The sequence below is a fragment of the Oppia nitens genome, unplaced genomic scaffold (assembly GCF_028296485.1).
Source record: "Oppia nitens isolate AA-2021 unplaced genomic scaffold, nextdenovo-longstitch-racon4-pilon3 scaffold7_pilon_pilon_pilon, whole genome shotgun sequence".
NCBI classification, from domain to species: Eukaryota; Metazoa; Arthropoda; class Arachnida; order Sarcoptiformes; family Oppiidae; genus Oppia; species Oppia nitens.
In genome coordinates, this window is record NW_026533251.1 from 1,482,329 (window position 1) to 1,509,767 (window position 27,439).

Consider the following 27,439-nt stretch of genomic DNA (forward strand, 5'->3'; position numbering starts at 1 on the left):
CAATGATCAATTATATAAAACAATTTATAGAAATGTATATCTAGCTTTTGTAATATCAAAAAATTAGTAATAACAAGTAAACTTTAATCAAACATTATATATTTAATTATACAAAATAATTATTATACAAAATTTGTTAAGCATTTATTTGTTAACAAAACAAATAAAATAAAAACTTTTAGAAAAAATTAATCAATTACATTAGATATTATATTAATAATGTTATAAATTTTTAAAATAAATATTATTTAATATTTATAAATATTATACATTTAATTATCATATATAATTAGCAGAAATAAGATACAAATGATAATAAAAATTATGTTTAATTTAATTAGATCATAAAATATATAAATATATCTATTTAAATATGTAAATATTAATTTGTTATTCCTTTAAAACGTATTTTTGTAAGTGTAAAATATTTAATAAAATAAATTTATATATAATATAATATAAAATAATATATAATCTCTTTTTATATTTAAATTGGTTAAAATTATTATTTTGTTTAATAGCAAATTTTAGTGCAGTTCAAGCTACTAGTAATTATATTATAAATAAGAACACATTTTATTTATTTCTTTAAATAAAATATACATGTTATTTTTAATTAAGTTAAAAATTAACAGAAACTGTAACAAAATAAAGTCTAATAAAAATCACTGACAAATATTTATTTTAATTTTTTTAATATTGAAGTTATATTATTTGGATATTAAGCTAGTTTGCTAGTATAATTTTAAGATTTTTAATATAATAATTGTATATAAATTTAAATTATTACGTTATTACAATTATACTGTTTCATATGAGTCATGTTAAATATGTATTATAAATAATGATTTTAGTTGTTAAAAAATACCAGAAACTGTAACAAAATAAAGTTTATTACATATTATATTTAAGTATATCAATGATATATACTAAATATGTCAAATATAAATTAAGAATTAAATAAAAATAATTATGAATATAAAATATGACATTTAAAATTTTATTTAGTTATATTATTTTTGAATCGTCTTATATGGTATAATTAATATTTAGTTAAATCCGATAATATAAAAACAATTTTTTACATATTAAATTAAAATGAAATTTTTTTAAATAAGTTTAATTATAAACGATTAATAATTATTAAATTATAATATATTTTATTATTTTAGTCTAATACAAGTAGAATAATTAAAATTAAATTATTATCAATTATAATTATATTAGAAAGTATTATATAAACTTTTTTCTAATTAACTAACAGCATAGTTATATATTTTTAAAAAGTACCATTGAATAAAAATCCATTGCTCTCCACAACATATATATACATACTGTACTAATAGACTATCTATACGTTAGATATACTGTACTGTATATGTATTGCTTATGTAGCATACATTTTAGTATACAATTGTCTCACTCAACTGTTGTTGTACTTCACTCACTGGTATCAAATTAGATTGAGTTGAGGACATGTTTTGTTGATCAATTGACGGTACAATTGGCTGATGATAACTGTTTTCAGTTGATATGTCTTCAGATATATCTAAATCAACGCCTGTCTATTCGTTATCGTTAGTCACTTCCATGGACTCTTGAGTATCGGTTTCATACATATTTTTGTGACCATTTTTCTGTTGATTTGCAATATGTGTCAAAATATTGACATCTAATTTAAAAATAAAATATTAGTTGTTTCGGTTATTTATATATATATATATATTTAAAAATATAAAAAATACTTACGATCAAAATCACATTTATTTGAATACATATTTAATAAACTAAATTATAACTTTCTAACGGTATAAATAATAAAAAAATTTAATATTATTTAATTATTTTTAACGACATAACAACATCATTGATATCCATTGTTTTTCACAACACATATACATACAACACTATACAATCAATCAATCAAACAGACTATCCATACTATTGATATACAGTACAGTATATGCATTGCTTACGTATCATACATTTTAGTACGTACTAAACATTTAAGTACGTACTAAATATTATACATATCAATCAAACAGACTATCCATACTATTGATATACTGTACAGTATATGCATTGGTTATGCAGCATACATTTTAGTACGTACTAAATATTGCTCTCCACAACGCATACATATATACTGTACAAATAGACTACCTATACATTAGATATACTATACAGTATACCAGCATTACTGTTAATATTCTGTATAGTATATGCATAGCTTATATACAGTAAATGGCTTTTAGTTTATGATAAATTCGCCAGGGTCAGCACCTGACGGAGCATAAAATTTTAATAAAAGTTTATTTTCACAACTCAAATGGGAGCTTCTATTCTAATGGTATGACTATTCAGAATATGCTAAAGTAGTTAATTATTTATTAAAAACTATAAAATTGTATTTTTTAAAATGTTAGACAAAAGATGAGATTAAATCAATGTTTCAAAAGATTAATCCGACAACAACTCAACAAAATATCGGTTTATGTAATCCTCAAATCGCTACACATATTATTACAAATATTTCAAGCGGTGCTAAAATACCCGATTTTGTGGACTGGCGTACGGCTGGTATAGTAACACCAGTCAGAGACCAGATAGTAAACGGTTCGTGTTGGGCACACGCGGCTGTTGGTTCATTTGAAAGTCAACTGGCCATACATACTGGTAAAACAGTACCGCTATCGGTACAGCAAGTGGTTGACTGCACCACTGAATATGGGATTAATTTTCCGTATAAGGCATATGAATATATAACTATTATTGGGGTAAATGTTTTTGTTTATAACTTACAATTCAATATTGAATTTATGAATTTTTATTAAGGGTTTAACTACAGAAGCTTTATATCAACCCCGTGTTAACTATACAAGAGGACAATGTGATAGCGATGGCAAAGCAATATATGGTAAATCTTATTCATATGGTATCGTCAAACCGGGCGATGAACAGGCATTGCAAGAGGCTATCGCCACTATCGGTCCAATTTCTGTGTGCATACAATGTCCTAAAGGTTTCTGGTATTACAAGGGAGGCATAATTGATGATCCGAATTGTCACTCGGAGTTGACTAAAACAGATCACTGTGTGTTGGTTGTTGGTTACGGGACAGACACAAAAAGCAAACAAGATTATTGGTTGGTTAAAAACTCAGTGGGTCAGCACTGGGGTGAAAACGGTTACATACGTATGGCTCGCAATAAGCATAATCAGTGCGCTATCGCTACGATGGCCTCATATCCTGTGGTAACTCCCGTCTAATTTATAAAGATTAAAAAATTTAGAGATTAATTGTGTTAATAAATATTGTAATGTTAAGTATAATTTAAAAAAAAAATTCAATGTAGGACTAAAATTTATTGCTAATAATAATAATAATATTAATAATACAACATTTTGAAAAATAACTAATAATTAAGCTTTATTTGTGATAAAACCATAATCCTATGATTATAATTATACTTCAATAGATTGTATTGTTTTCTAATTACTATATACTGTATTATTTGTGAATCATAATTAAAATAAAAAACTTTTATTTAATTAAATGGAAAGATAAGGAAAAAGTAATTTTAAGTGTATATGACTAATACATTTATTGCCATATACTGTATATGATATTGTAATATACTTTATGCCCCTCCCCACCTATGATATTATTGGATAATCTATATAAACCCAACACTTATATAATACATACACACACACACACTTAGGGTAGTCTACTTTTACCTTTTAAACTGTACTGTATAATTTATATAGTGTTATATAATAAAATAAAGTTATTTCCCTAAATTTGTGTAATTTTTTCAATCTAACCTAAACTACTACTAACCCCTTAATAAATAAACGTTACATCTGGAGGTCCTACCGAGACCTACCAACTTAACTTGGCCTTCCGGCGGGATTGGACACCTCGAGAACGAGTGGTCAACGCGTAAGGCGTCACCACTTCGGGAGGACAACCGTCACCAAAGGAAGACCAGTGGTAGGTCTACGACGCGAACAGGAACGCCACAGCCAGAGGGTAAGCGTATGATAGCATCAAATAGTGACTATCATCAAAATTTTCATTTAATAATTATTAAATTAATATAATAAACTGCGAGAAGGACACGAGAAGGTGTCGTCAGACCAATAAAACGCTAGCTGCGGGGAGGTGGGCATAGCATAGCGCAAGCACTAATTGTGTCTAAATAAAATAACACTGTTTCTACGAGTAGGTAGACAGTGGTCGGTACTAAAAAGTACAAATTAATTTAAGTAAAGTATTGATTGCGAGTAGGTATATCGATACATTAAATTGTTATTTCAAAAAAAAAAAATTAAGGATATGAGCAAAGATGCCATTATCTATAATAGGATCCGAAAATAGCGAGAATCAGGAAACGATATCCATGCAGGATATACGAGCCGTTGTTAATGAAGTAGTCAGTGGTGGTCTGTCTACATTAGGTAATCTCCGAATCACAAGTTATTCGGGCGACATAGATGACAATGCCGAAGAGTGGGTCACCGATTTTGTTGACGCCACTACTTTAAAAGGGTGGGATGACGCGAAACGTTTTCTTAATTTTAATCAATTCTTGACGGGCAAAGCAAAAAATTGGTATAAATTATATATCCGGTTAGCCGGTGACGCCGCACCGACAAACTGGACAAATTTGCGCCAAGCGTTCATTAATTATCATTTGCCAAGAGATAGATCTCATTCTTTGAGAAAGAAAATGGAAAACAGAAAACAAGGTTTAATTGAAGAGGTTGATCAGTACATTACAGATAAATTACTTTATTGTCTAGAATATCAACAACAAATGCCGGTCGCAGACCAAATTGATTACATTTGTGAGGGTTTTATCGATGATATCAAAGATAGGATTTATCAATTTGATAACAATAACATAGAAATATTGAGACAAAATGCGCGAAATATTCAGAAATGCAAAACTAAATCAGGTTTGCAAGCACATAGACAACAGGATTCACGTAGTGTACAAAATAATGATATAAGAAAACTTAGTAAACAACTAGATGAAGTTATAGTAAAACTTAACAAACAAAGTCACTCAAGAGATAATCAGTATAATAATTACGATAGATTTGGAAGACGAATAGAACGTATAAACAATACAAATTATAACAGATTTAGTAGATTAAATCCACGTCTGGATAAGGACCGGTTTAGATCCTATCAGCCCACTGATCAGTATAACAATAAAAATGTTAATTACAGTAGATTCAATCCCCAAGAGCGACGATACAGTAACCCTAATAGTAGGGAATCCTCGAGCAGCAGACCAGGTAGTAGTAACGAAAATCGGCCTAATGAACGGAGAGCACAAACACCTCCATCTTCCCCATATGTAAAAAGCCGGGAACTAACCGATCTTTCCCGACCGGATCCCAATGCGACGGAAAGTCAAACGATCGAACGCAAACATGTAGAGTTTGACATTGCTCGCCAGCGTAGCAACTCACGGTCGATTAACGGTGAGATTGTATGCTATGTTTGCGGGAAAGTCGGTCACTACGCGCGAGAATGTCCACAGAGACGTTATGTTAATAGTTTAACTCAGGATTTAAATTCAATCTCTAGTGATTCATTGCTAAATCACAATCTAATATGTCATGAAGTAAGTGTACAAAATAAAATTGTAAACGCATTAATAGATACTGGTTCTGAAGTATCACTTATTAGCGATAAAATGTGCCAAAAACTTAACATCGAATATAGACGAAAACAATCAAAAGATTTAAAGGCAGTTAACGGTAAACCGGTAGACGTTATCGGAGAAACAGACCTAAATGTTATGCTATCAATTGGCGAAATTACCAAAATAATTAGTTTAAAATTGTCAGTAGTTACGGAATTGCCATTCAAACTATTATTAGGAAATAATTTTGCACTCAAAGCTAATCTAGTAATTAATTGTGGCGATAAGACACTGTCCTGGGCTGAATTGTTCAATCCTCTGTCAAAGGAATTTAATTGTATATATAATGACACCCAATACAATGATTCTGAAAAATCTTATCAATCAGACCTTACTGGTAATACTGTTAATTACAATATAATCAATTATACAAATACGGATAACTCACGCGATGAGTTCTATATGAATTGTTGTCTCGAAAATGATTCAGAAATTAATTTTGAAAATACTGTAAACAATACGTATAAATCAAAAGCAAAAGCATCTAATACGACATTAAAACCATTTGATTGTTATTACTGTAATTCAGTAAATCACGTCATTAACGAATGTCCCTATAAGGAGGTATATTATACAAACGAAATCTATAGACACGTGGTTGATAAAGAGCGCAAACATTTTGATTATCTAATTAATGACCATCTTAATCAAACACTTAAACCCATAAGAGGTATATTGAAAAACAAAGATAAGGGAATAAATTCAAATTTCAATATAGGTACTGATCTAACCATGTCACAACAGATAAAACTTAATGAATTATTAGAGTCTTACATAGACATATTTGCCTTTGATAAAAATAAGTTAGGTTTATGCAAAATAGCTAAATTCCCTCTCAAACTTAAAGACATTAACCAAAATCCTATAAAAATGACACCAAGTCCGTATTGCGAATATAACAAAAATATAATAAATGACATAATAAATAATTGGGTGGATCAAAAAATAGTAGAGCCCTGTAGCAGTCCTTACGGCTTTCCAGTTGTATTAATAAATAAAAAATCATTAGATTCTAAAGGAAACCCAGAAAAGAGATTATGTGTAGACTATAGAAAACTAAACGATATAACAGTTGATGATGTATTTCCCATACCAGATGTCCAGTCGTGTCTAAGGTCTTTTAATAAAGCGAAATATTTTACTATAATAGATCAAAATAACGGTTACATGCAGTTCGAAGTAGAACCAACCATTAAAGAAATGCTAGCATTCAGGACGGAGGACGGCTTGTATACATTCAATAGATTACCATTTGGTATAAAGCAAGCACCGAGTTTTTTTATGCGAGCTATGCATAAAATTTATGGTCAACTAGTGGGAAAAATTATTATAGTTTACTTTGATGATGGTGTAATTTTCTCAGAGACCTTTGAAGAGCATTTAAATCATTTAAATAAAATTTTTGAATGTTTACGAACATCTGGTGTCACATTGAAGCCCACTAAATGTTATTTTGGGCAATTAAGTATCGGGTTCTTAGGTTATGTAATATCAGCAGATGGTATACAGACAGACCCAGAAAAGGTCAAATGTGTCGCACAATACCCAAGACCTAACACTATAAAAGAGATTAGGTCATTCATAGGTTTTGCCGGATTTTATAGGCGATCAATAAAGGATTTTGCAAAAATAGCAGAGCCCCTCACGCGTTTAACAAAGAAAGTCCGCGATAAAGATATAAATACTCCGGTATCCCACATTAGAGTGAGAAAGTGTGATATAGGGAGAGTATTCTATTGGGGACCCGAACAACAGTTAGCCTTTGAAAACCTCAAAAACTTGTTATGCAATGCTCCTATTTTAGTGCATTTTAACAATAAACTCCCTATTGAAGTTCACACAGATGGTAGTCTTATTGGTATTGCGGGTACATTGTATCATAAAATCGACAATAAATTAAAGCCATTTTGTCATCAGAGTTGGCTACTGCATAACTCTAAAAAAAATTACAGTATACCTGAGATAGAATGCTTAGCGATCATAAAAACCACACAAAAATGTCACATATATTTAATGGGTATAACATTCAAAATAGTTACAGACTGTTTAGCATTGAAATGGCTTAAAGAAAAGAAAAGTCTCAACAGTCGACTTGAGCGCTGGGCACTGCATATGTCTGAGTTTGATTACACAATAGAATATAGAAAAGGGTCACTGAATAAAGTAGCGGATGCTTTGTCTAGACATCCGGTCAACCAAGCAGAGATATTAGAAGACAATCTAGACATGCATTGTCATAGCTTGAGAGTAGTCCCAGATATGTATTCAATTCCAGATATTGAAATGGCTGAAATGCAAAAGAATGACTATTACTGGTCATCTATTTATAAAACTCTCAAAAGAGAAATTAATACAACCTTATGTAAAACTTACACTTTAAATAATAATGTATTATATAAGAAATTAACAAAAGGTAGTGAACCTAAACTAGTTTTATGTTTGCCTATTATTAAAATACTTGAAGTGCTTTACTTATATCACGATTACCCTCAAGGCGGTGGTCATTTAGGAATAGAAAAGACATACAATAAAATAACAAATAGGTATTATTGGAAAAATATGAAAAATGACATAACAGATTATGTGCATTCTTGCATAGACTGTCAGACAAAGAAAAAACCATTAGTTCCCACTGCCGGCCTTATGATTCCAATAATACGGGATACACCATTAGATTTAATGGGAATAGATTTTTTAGGCCCATTCAAAGCATCCGAAGATAATAAAAACATGCATATATTGGTTGCAACTGATTATTTCACAAAATGGGTTATTACGAGAGCAGCAACAGAAGCAACCAAAGAAATAGTCGCCTATTTTTTAATAGAGGAAATAATTTGTCAATTTGGCAGTATAAACACCTTACTTAGTGATCGGGGAACTCAATTCACAGCCAAATTTTCTCAAAAATTATATAAGGAGCTATCTATTAAGCACGTGACAACCACCGCTTATCATCCTCAGACTAATGGGTTAACCGAAAGATTTAATCAAACATTAGCAAAAATGATATCAGCTTACGTAAATAAAAATCATACAAACTGGGATAAAAACTTAAAGTGGGTAACATTTACTTACAATTGCTCAATCAATGCCACTACTGGATTCACCCCATATAAACTAATGTACGGCAGAGACCCGATCCTTCCCATTGATAGAAAATATCTAAATCCTTTAGTAGGTTACGAAAATGAAGTTCAGTATCTTAAATCAATTCAGGACAATATTAATTTCATGAACAAAAATGTTACTGAAAGCATTAATAAAGCAGCAAAGCGTAATAAAAAATATTATGATAAAAGACACAAAGAGACAGTTTATAACATAGGACAGAAAGTAATGATATTATACCCCAATCAAATACCAAAAAAGACATCAAAACTACTACATTATTTTCATGGCCCATTTACTATCACTAAGATTAACCATAATGGAGTTACTATTGAAATAGAAACTAAGGAGGGTAAGCGAAAATTGTTAGACACGGTACATGTAAGCCGAGTTAAACCCTATACAGATCGCGAGGAATTGATTTCAAGGCTAGAAATTATGGCGTATAAGTCTGTAGTCGACTTAACTGACGAAAGTTCAGACTCTAATACTATTATAGTATCAGTGGATCAAAACAGTAGCGACGATAGCACAATAATTTACGATTATAATGAAGATAAAACAATACACAACAATGAACTAATAGCAATGGACACGGGAATGTCAAATCAGAGCTCGGAACCACCAGTAATTAGACGGTCGTCGAGGATTAGAAAACCTAAACAAATATTTGATCTGTTAGTTTTATCATTATTATTATGTTTTTCCCTATCTAATACGGAGGCATCATTACAAAAAATGAACCCTCTAATCTGGAGAGTTTCTAAAAAACCTATTGTTACTGGAGTTAACCGTGTATTATTAACGGCCCACTATGAGAGCCCGTGCGAGATATTTAATGTTAAAACTTTCATTCCAGAAGGTAACAAAGAGTTGTATGAATGGTGTCAAAAACAAATGTATACAGATTTTGTATCCCCTTTAAAAAAGTTTTGTAAAAGCCCGTATGAAATACCATTGAACGAATTAATTAAAAATCGAAACAAACGCATAGCGATAACAGCAGTAGCATTATTAGCAGTATTTTTAGTATCCGTATCGACAACTGTAGGTATCTCAGCTTATTCAATAGTACAAAATAGAAATAATAAAGTTGCAATAAACGATCTTAAAGAAATTAATCAGAAACTAGTAGAAAATATGGCTAATTTAGAACAAAATACAGAAAAACTAAATAGAATAATAGGTTTACTACAAAAAGAGATAGAGACAATGGGATACGATATAAGAAATTTTAAAGAAACAGTTAAAATATTTTTTCACGAAAAACTGCCATCATTTATGATATTAGTTTCTAACCTTGCTTCTAAATTTGCCGTAACACAGGAAAAATTGATAGAAATAAGTAGGCATTGGGGACAGAATAAAGTAAATCCCAAAATATTGGATGTGTTTAATTTTACATTGCCATGCACAGATCGGTGCGATTTCTCATTAGCCGAACCCAAAGAATGTCTGATTGATGAACAGTCAAGAATAGTGTCATTAGTTTTTGATATGAAAGTCTTGGAATCTAATACTACAATGTTATACTCTGATCCATTTATTTTGTATGAAAAATCTAATGATTCTAAATTGTTATGTAGTATTAGATATGACGGTCCTTCAGATATAATATACGATCAGAGCAATGACTGTGTCTTACTAATGCCAAAAACATCAGACAATATGCAAAACTTATTTGTAGTTCCTTCAACAGATACTTGTACTATACATGGTATAGATAACATAACTCAAAGCCTGTGGAAATTAGACAAATGCGAAAATATAGGAGAAATAAGCGTAGAAAACATAGTTCAAATAAAATCCCAAAGAGATCAAAATCTCATTTACTGTAATACTCTTAATATCACTATCTATAATAAAACAATAAAATGTCCAAATTTTGTCTTCGCATTACCTAACACTGCTTCATTCAAAATCGATAAATATAACTATCAAGCAAAACAAATAGTAGTACAAAGCGAAATTGATTTAAAACCATCAGTTTCTCAGAGAATAAATTTTCACATTATGCCTGACTTACATAACTTTGATTTTGAAAAATTAACTACAGAAGTTAATAGAGAAATGTTATCATTAAACACTCGAAGATATTATAATTACAATAAAGATACAATTAATTACTATGAATTGTTTCTATATCTAATAATCTTAACATTGTGTAGTATTTTTATATACAAATATTTCAAAAATAAAAATTCTTACAAATTATCTAACACAAGTGACATCAATGATACAATACAAATGAGCAAATTAGAAACAGAAGAAGATAACGATGATAAAGTTATAGAAATAGATAGTATTAAACCAATTACTACTAAACGTACAAAAATCAGAGGACAAAAAACGTTACTTTTAACTACATTATTTTGTTTAATAAATGTGAGCGTTTCCTACGATAGTAACATTATATCTTTGAATATAAAATATCAAAATCCATGCGATAGTAATAGCTTAACTAATTATTCAAGTTTTGAAAAATCATGGTGTGAACGTAGATTTAGTGATGCATTTATTGATCCGATACAGCAATTTTGCATAGCTCCTAAATTAGCTAAATCATTTGATATAGAACTATTTCAAAATACGATCGATAGACAAGAGATGAACTACGCTTATAATACTAACAACACTCGGAACTTAATAGGATTAAGTCTGTCAACGGTTGCAACCAAATTAATAATGATTAAAAATGTCATAACGCAAATAGGCAACAATTGGAAAAGAGGATTAGTATCTGAACAATTACTAAGTAATCCCGGTATGACTATTAAATTACCAAATGAGGAAAGCATTTCCGACTACACACCTATGAATTGTTATCATGATAAGCAATGCAAACTAATCAGACTAGAACTCATTAATAAAAAATCATGGTTAAATATAAATAAGATATTTCGTATAACATATATAGAGGACATATTTAGTATTTTAATTATTGTATTATTAATAATGTTAGCTATAATGTTACAAAAGTTTAATAAGATGAAACAGGAACGGGACTGGGCACTGAAAAATATGGTATTCGATTCACAGCATAGGAATCCATTTAATGAATTAAATTCACTAATTCCTCCTCCTTACATCGAGAACGAAACCACTAATACAGAATAACCAATTATCATTTAATTATAATATATATACATAATATTTTATTTATACAAAATATAAAAATAATCGGAGACCGTGCAGTTGGTGTCCGGATCCGATAACAAAAACAATTATCATTTAATTATAATATATATACATAATATTTTATTTATACAAAATATAAAAATAATCGGAGACCGTGCAGTTGGTGTCCGGATCCGATAACAAAAACAATTATCATTTAATTATAATATATATACATATTTTATTTATACAAAATATAAAAATAATCGGAGACCGTGCAGTTGGTGTCCGGATCCGATAACAAAAACAATTATCATTTAATTATAATATATATACATAATATTTTATTTTTACAAAATATAAAAATAATCGGAGACCGTGCAGTTGGTGTCCGGATCCGATAACAAAAACAATTATCATTTAATTATAATATATATACATAATATTTTATTTATACAAAATATAAAAATAATCGGAGACCGTGCAGTTGGTGTCCGGATCCGATAACAAAAACAATTATCATTTAATTATAATATATATACATAATATTTTATTTATACAATATATATAAAAATAATCGGAGACCGTGCAGTTGGTGTCCGGATCCGATAACAAAAACAATTATCATTTAATTATAATATATATACATAATATTTTATTTATACAAAATATAAAAATAATCGGAGACCGTGCAGTTGGTGTCCGGATCCGATAACAAAAACAATTATCATTTAATTATAATATATATACATAATATTTTATTTATACAAAATATAAAAATAATCGGAGACCGTGCAGTTGGTGTCCGGATCCGATAACAAAAACAATTATCATTTAATTATAATATATATACATAATATTTTATTTATACAAAATATAAAAATAATCGGAGACCGTGCAGTTGGTGTCCGGATCCGATAACAAAAACAATTATCATTTAATTATAATATATATATATATAATATTTTATTTTTACAAAATATAAAAATAATTAGATATTAATGCATATAAGTTTCGGTATAATAAATTTTTAGTTTTAAGTATCAAACCATTAATATTCTAGTTAAATTATTTTATTTATAAAACAAAAAAAAACACATTTTATACGTATTTATTTGTTATACAATTGCTAAAATAAGTATCAAAAGTATTTATAAAATCAAAATTGTCACACAAAAAAGCTAACAACGAAAATGTACGCAGTAGACAATCATCTGCCGTTGACTGGCATCCATAAATACGACGGACAATCCCTTTACCCAAACTATTACGACCACAACTAATGATAGCAATGCGTACAACTTCTGGTAACCTAATCGTAGCCGAAACCTTGGGTAGCGGGTCATAATACGTGACTAAAAAAAAAAACAAATCAAATAAAAACAAAAGCAAAAAAAAACAAACAATCAATAACTACTATACATGTTACTAAATCCGTTGGCAATTTCTCAGAAATCAGAAGACCGGAATGAACAGATCGGCACCCACCAACTATCTCAGATACTCTAAATACCACAAAAAAGCACAGCCGATAACGATTAACGACCTGCGATACCTTATATCGGGAAGTACTGGGCGATCTACACAATAACGCCCGAAATTCAGGCGCTAATTTCTTAAATCTACGATCTACTTGTATGGAACCCTGCGACCATCCGAGTACTTTATCATGAAGATAATAATCTGATGGCAAAGGTGCCAACAAATTATACATGTCACGGAATGCCTGTAGTTCTAATTCTTGAACCAACAGAGGTGAGGAACTTCAAAAAAAAATAAATAAATAATAATTACAGTATAGCTTTAAATGGAAGTGTTGTTAAATTATTACCTCACAAACCCTTGTGTGAGTGACAATAACCCCATATCAATGAACCATTGAAAAAACATTGACATAGTCTTCCCATAATGGCCGTCGGAACAAACGATAGCCGTATCTACATCTATAGATGGTAACCCAACCGATGAACCAGTATTACCGTATCTACCCGGATGGTAAAATCGCTTCAATACTGGTGAAGTTGAGAATTCAGCATAATCCTCAACAGTAGCATTCGGCCAACCATACCAAAATACAAACACTTTTGGCCCCTGTTTACCGTAGACCGCTGTGGCAAAAATAATATCAATTTCATATTTGCCTTCCGCATTTCGACGGGGTCGCGAATATTTTGTCGTCGCCCGCTTAGTCATCCGATACCTAATATCGGAAAAAAGATGCAACCGCATCCTTCTCGGGACATAGGGTCTTAAACTTTCGCGATCGGTCAAAAACACACCACTAGATTGTGAACTATAACGCTAATAATAATAATAGTAAAAAAAAAGTAATAATAATAATAATAATAATAATACTAATACTAATAATAATAATAATACTAATACTAATACTAATACTAATACTAATAATAATAATAATAATAATAACAACGAACTTACCGAGTAATCGGTAGCCAGCGAACTAGTAGACGGACCACAGACCAAATTAGTATTATTACAAACGACACCACCACCGACGCTACTACTACCACCGCCTACACTACTACTACCGCCACCGATACTACTCCGGGTTAGTCGACCAGTACTACCACCACCGACACTACTACCACTACCACCACCGACGCTACTACTACTACCAATACTACCACCACTGTTACCACTTCGGGTTATTCGACCACCACTACCGCTACCACCGACACCATCACCACCACTACTACTACCACCACCGATACTACTACTACCACCACCGATACCACTACTACTACTACCACCACCGACACCACCATTACTACTATCATAACGTATGCTATTATTACAATTATTTTCGACCGTAATAGTAACCATTATTAAAAAATTAATATATTATAATTATAAAAAAAAAACAAATACAATTTCAAAAAAAACACGTGTTTTACATACAGGCATCAAAATTCAAATAATATATACATATACAGTACTATGCATGCTGTCCATAAATAATGTATAATGTTTAGGGACAAACATTTATCTGTACCTGAGAAGAATTGTAATATACTTTATGCCCCTCCCCACCTATGATATTATTGGATAATCTATATAAACCCAACACTTATATAATACATACACACACACACACTTAGGGTAGTCTACTTTTACCTTTTAAACTGTACTGTATAATTTATATAGTGTTATATAATAAAATAAAGTTATTTCCCTAAATTTGTGTAATTTTTTCAATCTAACCTAAACTACTACTAACCCCTTAATAAATAAACGTTACAATATACAGTATAAATACTGTAAATCAATTAAACAAATTATTTCAATAATAATTTTAAAATTTATTTTTGTTGTTATATTTAAAATGTTTTTCTATAAAACAGCAATTATTTTACTAAATATTTGTATTATAATCTATGGTAAATCACATTTATATAATAAAGAATGGATTGAATTTAAGGTAATTATAAAAATAATTGTTAAGTAAATATGAATAAAATAATTTGTTAAACAATTAATATATTTAATTTATTTGATATGTATAGCAAAAATATAACAAACATTATAACAATGTTAATGACGAGCTGATCCACTTTAAGATATATAATCAACAAAAATCAGTTATCAATGAACATAATGAACGCTACAGTAAAGGTCTGGAATCTTATTATATGGCAATCAATAAGTTTGCAGATATGGTATGTCTATTCAGAATATGATAATAATTCATTGTTTATTGAAAACTATAATATTGTGTGAATAAAATATTAGAGAGAAAATGAGATTAAATCAATGTTTCAAAAGATTGATCCGACAAAAAGTCCAATATATGGTCGAAATCGTATTTCCCGATCTGCAAGTCATACTATTCCTCACACTCCAAGTGGTGCTAAAATACCTGATTTCGTTGACTGGCGTACGGCTGGTATTGTGACCCCAGTCAAGGATCAGGGAGAGAACGGTACGTGTTATGCACACTCGGCTGTCGGTGCATTTGAAAGTCAACTGGCTATACATAGTGGTAAAACAGTGCCGCTATCGGTACAGCAAGTGGTTGACTGCACGAGTGAATTCGGGTCTAATACACCGTATAAAGCATACGAATATATTATATTTTCGGTAAACATTTTATTTCGTTCATTATATAATTACCGTAATTATAATTTTTTTCAAAGGGTTTAACTACAGAAGCTTTATATAAACCTCGTGTTAATTATACAAAAGGTCACTGCGATTATTATGTCAAAACAGTTTATGGTAAAGCATATGCATTCGGTATATTAAAACCAGGCGATGAACAGGCATTACAAGAAGCCGTCGCCACAATTGGTCCAATTTCTGTGTGCATACAATGTCCTAAAGGTTTCTGGTTTTATAAGGGAGGCATAACTGATGATCCAAACTGTAAATCGGATTTGATTACAGTAGACCAATGTGTGTTGGTTGTTGGTTACGGGACAGACACAAAAACCAAACAAGACTATTGGTTGGTTAAGAGCTCATCGGGTGAGAATTGGGGTGAAGACGGTTACGTACGTATGGCTCGCAATAAGCATAACCAGTGCGCTATCGCTACTTTGGCCTCATATCCTGTTATAACTCGTGTTTAATGTTTTTAAAAAATATTTTTAAATATTAGAGAAATAATATTTGATAACAATTTTATAAATTTTAATATCTTAGTCATACAAAATCAACAGTTTATTATATAATTTTAATATTCAAAAAATTGCTAAAAAGCATTATATTGTTCTGTATATCTAATCACAAAAATGCCATAATTTATAAACATGTTTAGTACAAATTGAATTGAAATATATTATCGTAACTATAATTAATTAATTTGTTGATTATATAGCAGTTACTCTACAAATGGCTGCAATTAGTTTTCTGGCCGATGTATCGCTCATTGATTCAAAGCCTTTACTTTTAAATATAGATTTCCAGTGTTTTGTTGCAAACTTTTCACAATAACTCTCCAGAGATTGCAATTGATAATTAACAGCCATATCGTAAATCTTAGAGACTGTCTTTAAATTGACTACAGATTCCATAAACTGCGAGCACAGTTGTCTGAGCTCCTGTTCCCGATATTGTGTGGCCAATCGTAATAAATCATAGCAGTTATCGACATTAACTTCAGGTGTAATTGAATACAAATACTTTATAAATGCAAGCATCGATTGATAACTATATCTGTCTTCAATATAAACCTCATTGTTATAAACCAATGAATCTTTAATTGAGTCCCAAAATTGTTTGTTTCTAATCTGAAGTATTGTTTTGTGACAATAGATTGATTTTTCATTGAAGACAAACTCAAAATCAAAGTTCATGTGATTGTCAAATGATTTGATTAAATAATTGCGAAAAACATTAGACGGAAGAATGTCTTCATTTGAATAGTTCATTGGATTCATATTATAATCCTTTACAACAAATGACGGTTTATTTGTTAATAAAGTATTTGTTATCATTTGTTCCGTTTTATCGCTGGTCTTATTATTAATTTGTTCCAAAGATTTCATCACTTTTTGTCCGATAATAATAGTCTTATAGGATTTATAACCGCCTGAATGCCGGGCGTAGACATCAATCAAAGAGGAACGAGTCATCCATTTGGTCGGATCAGTCAAAACACAAATTCCTTTCTTATGGAAACTATAGCCAAAAACATAGGGTATGTCATCGTCGGAGAGAGCAATGGTCAGGTTATTATCGAAATGGGCGACAATATCCTTGAATTTGCAGTTCATTTCAATTTTAAAGGGTGTGTCCCGACTCTCATACGTTCCGTCGCCGATTTGACCAAAATCGTTGAGACCAAACGTATAGACATCTCCTTTCGATGACAATAAAATGGTATGATTTGGTCCACAACAAGCCTTTTGAATCACTATATCCTCGAATCCGGGAATAAGTTCGGGACACGAGTTGAATGCCCTTTCTTTTTTGAGACCGTCGTCGCATATCTTGTAATCCCGTTCCTCAATGGGTCGACCCAATTGTCCGAAATCATGTAAACCCCACAGATATACGCGTCCGGTCCTTGAGAGCGCCAAAGAATGACATTTACCGCACGATATCGAAGCGATCGGCTCTTCAATGGCCGTTCTTACGGGATATGGCCTCCAACACCATGTTTGGTCACCGATGGCGCCAAACGTATTGCGTCCCCAACCATAAACGCATCCGTCGGTAGTCAACGCCAGTGTGTGTCGATTACCGCAACTGATGGCCACAATTTGCAAGTCATCTGTTCTCGACAATACCACAGGAGTGGGCGTACATACGGGTGAATCGTAAGTGCCAATACCCAACTGTCCCATCGTGTTCTCGCCCCATGAATAGCACTGTCCACTGGCCGTCAACGCTAACACGTGACCAAAACCAGTGAACAAATTTGTCACTTCTTTGTCGGTCAACACAGCATTCAGTTGTGGTATTTTGATGTCTTCGTCATTGACGCCGATTCCCAGACACCCGAACCGATTAGGACCGTAACCGTACACTTTGTCGTCAGTGGTCACGTAAATCACTTCTGTGCCGTTGAATCCAAAAATACTGACCAATCGTATGGATGACCATAACGTCGGGTTAGACTTCAATGGCTTCAAAGCGGGAAAATTATTGACATCAATGATATCGTCCATCGCTTACAAAGTTATTAACAGACAAAGTGTTGACCAAATAATCAAATAAAAGTCTTCACTAAAGTTGAAACTAAAGTTAAAGTTTGAATGACTGACACCTGTAGTCAAAACTACCAGTGCTTTCAATACTGACTGATAGTACTGTGCAATGCATTGATTTACAGTCGGAATAGTATTACGTTTTAATACATTAATTCAATTATGAATAGAGTTTTCAAATTGTTTTAATACAAATACTTGACATACATTTCATACTATTTTAAATAAATTATTTATTTTTTAACAAAACTATACATTAAATAAATAAATATATATATATCTAAAATAATACCTGAAATATATTGGACACTCAGTTAACTTTGTTATATTCAAGTTTCTAATAAAAATTTGTTTGTATATAATGTATTGTCTAAAAAATACTGGACGTTTTGCAACCCTAATGTAGATAATAGTGTTATATGCTATTTATATTTATTGTTTTATTGATTATGCTATTAATTATAAAATCAATGAATGACAAATAATATAAACCACATACCAGTGCTGAGAGTGTGGACATTGAAAATGATTTTTTCGGCAAAAAAAATCAATAGTTAAAAACAAAATACAAATTCATTAGTTTTGCTTAAAATGTTTGGCAAATAATTTTTTTTGTACACATTATTTGTTATCAAATTCTCACTTTTGAAAATAAGTTTCTGAAAATTGAAACAATAATTATTTTATATTAAAGATTAAACTAAACAAACAAAAAAATTTTAATTGCTCTGTAAAATGATTGGAAAATATTTTGTACTAGTACATTTTTGTGATCACCATTTTTACATTATACTAAATTTTTGTATTTGTTTGTATGAATATTCTAAATAAAAATCAATATCACTATGTTTATATTTATTGAAATATATTTATTAATATATGTAATACATATTATGTATAACATACCTTATATGATATATATATACTACAATTTATAACAATTTTTAATATGTATAACAACTAATAATTATATGGAAATTTATAGATATTCAATACTAATTGTCATAATATCCTTTTTTATTGTTATTATAATATCTTAAACTATTAGTTAAACTATTTTTTAAAATTGATAATTTAGTAAACTAAATGTAGTAATTATTTTTTTAAAAAATAAATAGCATATTATATATTTTCAATGTCAAATCAAAATTTTATCTAATAATATAATTAATATTTGTAACGATATTAAAATTTAATAAATATAAACTCAAAAATATAATTTATTTATAACTGAGATATTTGAAAGTTAGTTTAAATGATTAAAAAATTAATTACTAATAAAACATTTTAAATTATAATATAATAGATAAGTCTTAAATATAAATTTTGTGAATAAATAAATAACTGTAAATAATGTACTAATTAGTCATTAAATGTAATTATGTTGAAATAAAGTTGTAATAAAAGTTGATAATACTATATAATTGAATTATACAAAAATATAGTTTAATTCAAATATTATAGGTGTCACTAAAACTATACTTAATATTAGGGTTTTAAAAATGGCAGGCACAAACAATAGATGCCAATTTTGTCAAATGCCTGTCCTGCCTCTGCCATGTCCTGGGCATCTATTTTTAGGTATTGACATTATTTTGATTTTATAATACTAATTTATTTATAAAACATTGTTTTTATTGTTGTTTTGTATACCTTTAATTAAAAGATAATATCCTTGGAAATAAGTATATTAATTCTAAATATAATTAACATGTTAAAAACACTAAATTACATTATTTTTATAAATAAATTTGATTTTTAGCAATTTAAAATGCCAGGCATTTATGGCATCTATTTGGGCATTGCCAGGGAAGGCATTTATTTCCTTAAAACCCTGCTTAAGATACAATTGATTTAACTTTTAAAATTTAATTGTTAAGCATTTAAATAGAAATAGTCTTCTAGTTTGACTGACATTTAAAAATTACCGGTAATTTTAATAAAATAATCATAAACTAGAAGTATTTATTCAATTAAATTTGATTAATTGATTTTCAATAGAAAAACTTTTTTAAAAGTTTTTAATTGTATTGATAATTTAAAATTTAGATGTATTAAAAAAATAATAATAATAAAAAATAATTGTTAACAAAATCTGGGATATATAAAATTAACAAAATGTTATATTTATTTTTTTAATTGAATATTATGTACAATATTATAAGAAAACTTTAATTTTTAAAATAAAAATTGTATAACAACTAGTAATAAAAATATTTGATTTAAAACAATTGGTGTGACATTTGATGGCAGATCTACTTGAATATACTGTGATGATTGTAATACCTTTCCTCTAACCAGTAGTGATAGTGGTAGTTGAGTAGTGATAATTGGTGACTGATTATTGATAAGAGTGACTACACGTACCAGTTCTCGATGACATTGTTCCAGTTGAGTCAATGACTGCTCTATTGCCACTGGTTTTACCATAAATACAATATAGTCATCAATACTTAGATAGACATATGATTGACATCCAAACAGACGTATCAAATAAGACAAATGCTTTGCCACTTCTTCGACAGTCATCGCGTAGTTGGCTTTGAATCTGCCGTCAATCCTATGGATGGCGTATTTATCGTAAATCAGTTTAGCAACTGATCCACAATATGGACAACAATTATAATCTAAATAGTGATCATAATATGGATGCACACACATTGGCTGTTGCGAACATTGAATGCCATCACAAGCAGAGGTATGATTACAGTGCGAGTAATAGTCGACCGGAACTGAATGGGAAAGTGCTGTACATTCAGATTGATAGGTCTGTCCATTGAAAGCACAAACAGGTCCGGAATGTGAACAAAAATACTGTTTAAATAATTATAAAATAAATAAATAAAATATTAAATGTAATTAATGACTATAATTGTAATGAACAGACCAGACATCGGCCATAATAAGCAAATTTTTGTTTTTTCTTTAGAAGCCAACAAAGATTAGGATGAGTGTCACCATTGGTATCACAAACAGGGTTTGAGCCTAAAATAGCACAATCAATGGGTTCCGATACACATTCATATTGTGGACAGTGATCTGCTGTCAGACATATATGACTTTTCTTGACACACCTTTAAATTAAAAGACATATAAATTATTAAAATAATGACAATTTTCATCAATTTTTAATGTTAACCTTTGTTTTGAACTACGATTAACCCAATCCATAGTAGTATCACATCGACCCTCAACGTACTCTTCTTCTGTAAAACCACTGCATTGGGCGTAACACCGGTTGGGAAATGTCTGGCCATTAATGGCACAAACCGGCCAATAATCTTGACGACAGCTAAGTAGACATTGCCTTCGTTGATAAAAATGATATGCACTGAAGTTAATGGTGTTTTAAAATAATAATAATAATAATAATGATAAATCTATTTTTATATAATGTACCTATTATTGCATTGAATGCGAGAATTAAAACAAATACATTGCCTCTCATTGACAGCAATTTGTGTCAAATGTGTTACATTTTTATTTGTATTTATTTCACAATTATCTCTATATTTATGATCACATATTTTGTAACAATCGATTAGTTGACCTCTGGTTCCACATTTGCACAGATGGTGACAGTCATCCTTAGGACTCAATAGTTTTACTGCTGTTCCCGAAATCACACGAAATTTAGAGGAATCGCCTTTAATGTAATTTAGAAGTAATTTATAGATAACAAAAAATAGACAAACTTTTTAGTTGATTTTAAATACAGACCCAAATGACAAGCGCTGACACATTTAAATGGCAAACAATTACGAAAACGACAATTATTATTAACTAAACATATCTGATTTGATAGACAAGTATTGGGATTACAGGGATTAATAAGTGTATCTCTAGGCTGCTGTTGATTGTCTACATTAGTGGACATTTGATTTATTTTGAGGAAAGTTTGGATATCAATACAATTGTCGGAACTATTTGTTGAGATCAAGTTGCAGATGGATTGAGCCGACAGATGAGTTGATGGTCTATGATTTGAGTCAATGCATTCACTAATGATGTCGACACACGAAGATCTGAGCATTTAAAGGATATGATTACCGTAAATGTCAACATACTTATCAAATGAGAGGACATACCGGCATATATTATTATAATGACTGTCATCGAGACACGGCTTTATATGTATAGTACAAGCAATGAGTTTCCAGATGTCCGTTTGACAAATGGCCACATTTTTGACCGAAATATTAATGATATTGTATTTGACGGCACCTCTCATCCACGTCTCGTAATCATCTTTTGCCTCACTGTCCGCTTCGGCGCTACATTTGCGATATAACTGTTCCGGTCTATTGTTGAATGTTTGGCAAAACTCCAGTGCCTGACATCCCGGTTGACACACACCTTCTGTGTCATCTAAACACTGATTCATATGTGGTTCTGTACTCGAGTGACGACAGATACGATCAAACTGTTCCCAGTTTAGCATATAATGATAGCCCCATGTCTTTGAAATAATATAATAATAATAAATTTTGTTATCAAATAGTTATAATAATATTGTTACTAAACTTTATACTATATTCTATACTATTCTAAATATTTTTATTAGCAATGGATAATTTAAAATATTCATAATAAATAAATGTATTTTTATGTGTGATGTTTTGATAATACCGTAAGGCAATCAATTTTGTTACCATATATTTAAATTTATTTATAATATATTATATGAAAAATAAAATTAAGTTATAATAAAAACTGTATACCTTTTGGCATAACTGACGACATGTATTAGTTGAGGCTTTTGCACAACACATTAATTTTGAAAAATCTTTAGTCAATCTATAGTGCGATTTGCTTCGAGAGGACGGGGAGACAGTCATTGATTGATGAGAACTCATGAGTGCCGATGACCACAGTCTCATCATTGGATCACTTGAAGGACGTCTCCTCTCTGGTCTTGTCTTTCGTCGACTGCCTTTAACTTTCTTTTTATTTGCATTTATATTACGATTTTTATTTAATTTGTGAGTCGGACTGATGTCCGACACTGGATCTGATTGTGATAGTAAACACTGCCACAGGTCATCCTATTGTTAAGTAAATATAACAATTGTTGTCATATAAATTTAAAATTATATTTTTACTAGAAATTTATTTATCTCAAATTTAATATTTGACGTTTTAAAGTTTTAAAACTATTTTTTTCTTTTTAAAACACAAATAGAAAAAATACAAAATCTCAATTTAAAATTATAGAGTTGTATTCAAAAACAAAATAATATTTATTATTTTTTTGCTGATTTGAATATATGAAAAATAATTAAGAGACGGATGTTTTGATTACTAACAATTGTTTAACTGAACAGAAAAAAGATATTTAAATTAAATAATATATTTTTAAAGATTTTGTTATAAATTTTTATGCAATAAAATTTAAATAAAAAGCTAATCAACAATTTATGATTTTAATGTGTTGTTTTGTTATTTAAAAATTATAGTTTGTTTATTCAAACAAATTATAGTCATTTGTTTTTTCAGTACAATCATATATTTAAATGAGAAATATAAAACATTATTTTAATGCCATATGTTTTTAATCAATATTACTGACACTATATTACATAAATGTATAATTATCTTATATTTCTATAAGACAATTGAAAATTAAAAAAAATAATATTAATACAATAATATGCTTTACTTTTTAAATTAATAAATAGTGTTAAACAAGAAAATTATTAAATAATTTTTTTTAACTCACATTACTTTTATTACTAAAAGATTGGCCACAAAATACAACCAATGCTTCAACCAATTGGTAATCATTTTTTATTGTCGGCATTATTTGATGACAAAATTCTTGACAATTAGTGTCCGATAACTTATTACAACATTTAACTCCTTTTAAATTAACGTAAAAAATAATTATTTAAATTGCATAAAACTAAATGATATTAATGTATTTAAATCAATTTTACAATCTAAATATAAATATTTTATTTATTATGTATAATATTATGTATAATCAATATAACTATTTAATTTAAGCTAAAAGATAAAGGTGAAGTATGAAAATAAATAAAAAAAAACATTTTTATTTATTTATAATAAAACTTTATGATATACAGCATTAGTACAAATTTACTATTGTTTACTGTCATATGAATAGTAGTATTTAAATGATACGTGAAATTGAGTGATAAGTAAACTTTATGGAAATGACAGTTTAAATGGTAAATATATTATTCCCAGAAAACGATTGTTTAGAATTATGTTTTTAAATTCAGTTAACTATAAACTTGATTAATAAAATTAATTTCAATCAAAAATTTGATATCAGATTATATATATGTCTCTCACTCTCTCTCTCTCACTACTCGTATGAGTTTTATGGATGATATGACAACAATAATTGAATACTAAAACAAATTAAAAATATTAGAAAACTTTGCAAAACAAAAACAAATAACTAAAAACTATTACAGTATTCATAACTATATATTATAACTTATAATTTATAAGTATATCAGGGTTAAGCAAGGGTATATGATAGGATATTACAATTGTTTACCCCCTCCTAAGATGGAGATTTTGGGATTTTACCCCCACTCCAGACTTTTTGATCAAAAGAAAAAATTGTTAAAAATGAGGATAAAACCCGAAGTCGACGATGTTTTAAAAATTAAATAAGTTATAATTATTAATTAAATTTTATTATCTTTCAACAGATTAATTAAATTAAATAGTTAAACAAAAATAAGTAAAATAGTTAAAAATAATATTAAAATATAAAACTTAAAAATTGACTATTTAAAAAACTAATTATTTAACAAGTGTTTTTAAGATAATATTAATAGAATATGCATCATATTATGTTTTCTAAAATTAATTATATGTGTTATGTTTTAAATGCATAATTATTAACTATTATCAAAATTATATTCAAAATAAATCAATTGTAATTTGTTGTTGTAATTGTTAAGAAAATAAGGAAAATAATAAGTATTCTCTAAATATAACATTATTTTATTTTAAAAATGTACTAAAAAACTAAAACATGAACTATTTGTTCAATAAAGTTATTGTTACATGTAGAAAATTATTTAAAATAATTATTATAAATTATAATTAAACATTAATATTTTTATAATTATTTTTAAATTTTTCATTTAAAATGAAGAATTTGTTTTTATAAAATTTTGGATAAAATTTAAGTTTTTTTAGTAATTTAAGAAATTGTTTTAAAAATAAGATAATTTATAGGGAATATTCTGGAATTTAAAAAATTTGTAGGGATTTTCACTTGACCCCGCCTCTTTAATTAAAAAAAAATGAAAAAAGGTAAACCCCACCCTATACTCCCCAAAACTTTTCGAGATTTCCCTTACCCTATACCCCATAAGATCCAAAACCTTGCTTAATCCTGATATATATATATATATATACTATATATATATATATACTATATATATATATATACTATATATATATATATATACCTTATGATATACTGTATATCGATATATCATACGGTATACTGTATATCGATATATCATACGGTATACTGTATATTGTGTATGTATTTATGTATTGGAAAATTATGTGAATTTTGATTTTGTCATTAAACTCATACTGAGAATTGCCTTCAAGCAGTCAAATCTCATAATAAATGTTTTACCACAACGTATAACAACAATATTATGTTTACTGTAATAGATATTATAGTTATTAAAAATAATGTAAATTTAATAAAATAACAAATTATATATTCAATATATATTTTGTTAAATATCACATAATATTTTTTAGATACAATACTAAACTGTACATTATTTTATTAGTAATATTATAAATAGTACTTTCGGTCAATAAAAAAACTTAATTACTTGTTTGATTGTCGTTAACAACATTTTCATTATTTATATTTAATATTTTGATGTCATTGTTAACACAATGAATCACAGAATCATATTGTTTGCAATGTTTCATAAACTTATTTCTTTGTTTTTTGTTGTTATTATTATTATGATTATTATTATAAGTATTAATGGTTTGATTATTAGCTTTACTGTCCCAATAGGATCGTAATAATCGATAACAAGAGCGCTGACAGTCTGGTGACGACAGATATGTTGTACAACAGCTATGAATGACAGGGATGTGATGGCTAGTCATCAGACAGTGATATAGTCTCTCATTATCAACACTACAGTTCACCAATTGTGACATTGATTGAAACTGTAAATAATAAACAATATATATATATATATATATATATAAATTCTATGAATATATATATTAAAACAAAATTTTATGTATTAATAAAATAATTTTTGATTATTAATCAGATTTTTTGGCATTACTTTTAGACATAACTGATAACAAGTCGATGTTTGTGCTAAATGACAGCACTTATGACCAAACCATCCATTATTTTGGGATAAATCTGTAATAATTTGTTTATTATAATAGCATTAATGCGATAAAACACTACAATTATTTGTTATGTAATAAACAAGTTTAAGATTAAAATATATGAACAGTTTGAGTGATTGATAAAGTGTTTATTAGAGTCCATTACTGTGTAAATAATATATCATTTTTTATTGATAACTTTATTTTTACCATTTTACGGTATTCATAAATTTGTTATCAATGTTAAGTTATATTACATAAAATACTAAAAAATTTATTAAATTTAATTAATGATTTATTATTTCTACGGTATTTGAAATTTTATTTCAAGTAACAAAAAAATTAGTATTTTTTAGTAGTGAAAATAAAATTTGTATAATGATATGTTAATATATGAATAACTATTTGAATTTTTAATGAAAACTATAATTTTTTGTTTTTAAA

The 27,439-nt window shown here is 28.7% G+C and overlaps 4 protein-coding genes across 4 annotated transcripts; 2 read left to right on the plus strand and 2 right to left on the minus strand.

Moving 5' to 3' along the window:
• The first annotated feature begins 2,329 nt into the window (after positions 1-2,329).
• On the plus strand, positions 2,330-3,270 carry LOC128963360 (crustapain-like). Its single transcript, XM_054309863.1, has 3 exons — positions 2,330-2,350; positions 2,427-2,777; positions 2,836-3,270. The coding sequence occupies exons 1-3, from the start codon at positions 2,330-2,332 to the stop codon at positions 3,268-3,270; spliced, it is 807 nt and encodes a 268-aa protein (XP_054165838.1).
• Positions 3,271-15,601: 12,331 nt separating this feature from the next.
• Positions 15,602-16,540, plus strand: LOC128963361 (procathepsin L-like). The gene is made up of 3 exons (XM_054309864.1): positions 15,602-15,628; positions 15,702-16,049; positions 16,106-16,540. The coding sequence occupies exons 1-3, from the start codon at positions 15,602-15,604 to the stop codon at positions 16,538-16,540; spliced, it is 810 nt and encodes a 269-aa protein (XP_054165839.1).
• Positions 16,541-16,646: 106 nt separating this feature from the next.
• LOC128963477 (RCC1 and BTB domain-containing protein 2-like) lies at positions 16,647-19,239 on the minus strand. The gene is made up of 2 exons (XM_054309986.1): positions 19,122-19,239; positions 16,647-18,541 (listed from the first exon to the last, which is right to left on the minus strand). Exons 1-2 carry the CDS (start codon positions 19,140-19,142, stop codon positions 16,781-16,783), a joined length of 1,782 nt encoding a protein of 593 aa, XP_054165961.1. The 5' UTR covers positions 19,143-19,239; the 3' UTR covers positions 16,647-16,780.
• A 1,073-nt stretch (positions 19,240-20,312) lies between these two features.
• Positions 20,313-24,454, minus strand: LOC128963362 (reversion-inducing cysteine-rich protein with Kazal motifs-like). Its single transcript, XM_054309865.1, has 9 exons — positions 24,342-24,454; positions 23,344-23,667; positions 22,711-23,081; positions 22,343-22,647; positions 22,022-22,268; positions 21,762-21,953; positions 21,510-21,696; positions 20,852-21,436; positions 20,313-20,318 (listed from the first exon to the last, which is right to left on the minus strand). Exons 1-9 carry the CDS (start codon positions 24,420-24,422, stop codon positions 20,313-20,315), a joined length of 2,298 nt encoding a protein of 765 aa, XP_054165840.1. The 5' UTR covers positions 24,423-24,454.
• Between the last annotated feature and the right edge of the window lie 2,985 nt (positions 24,455-27,439).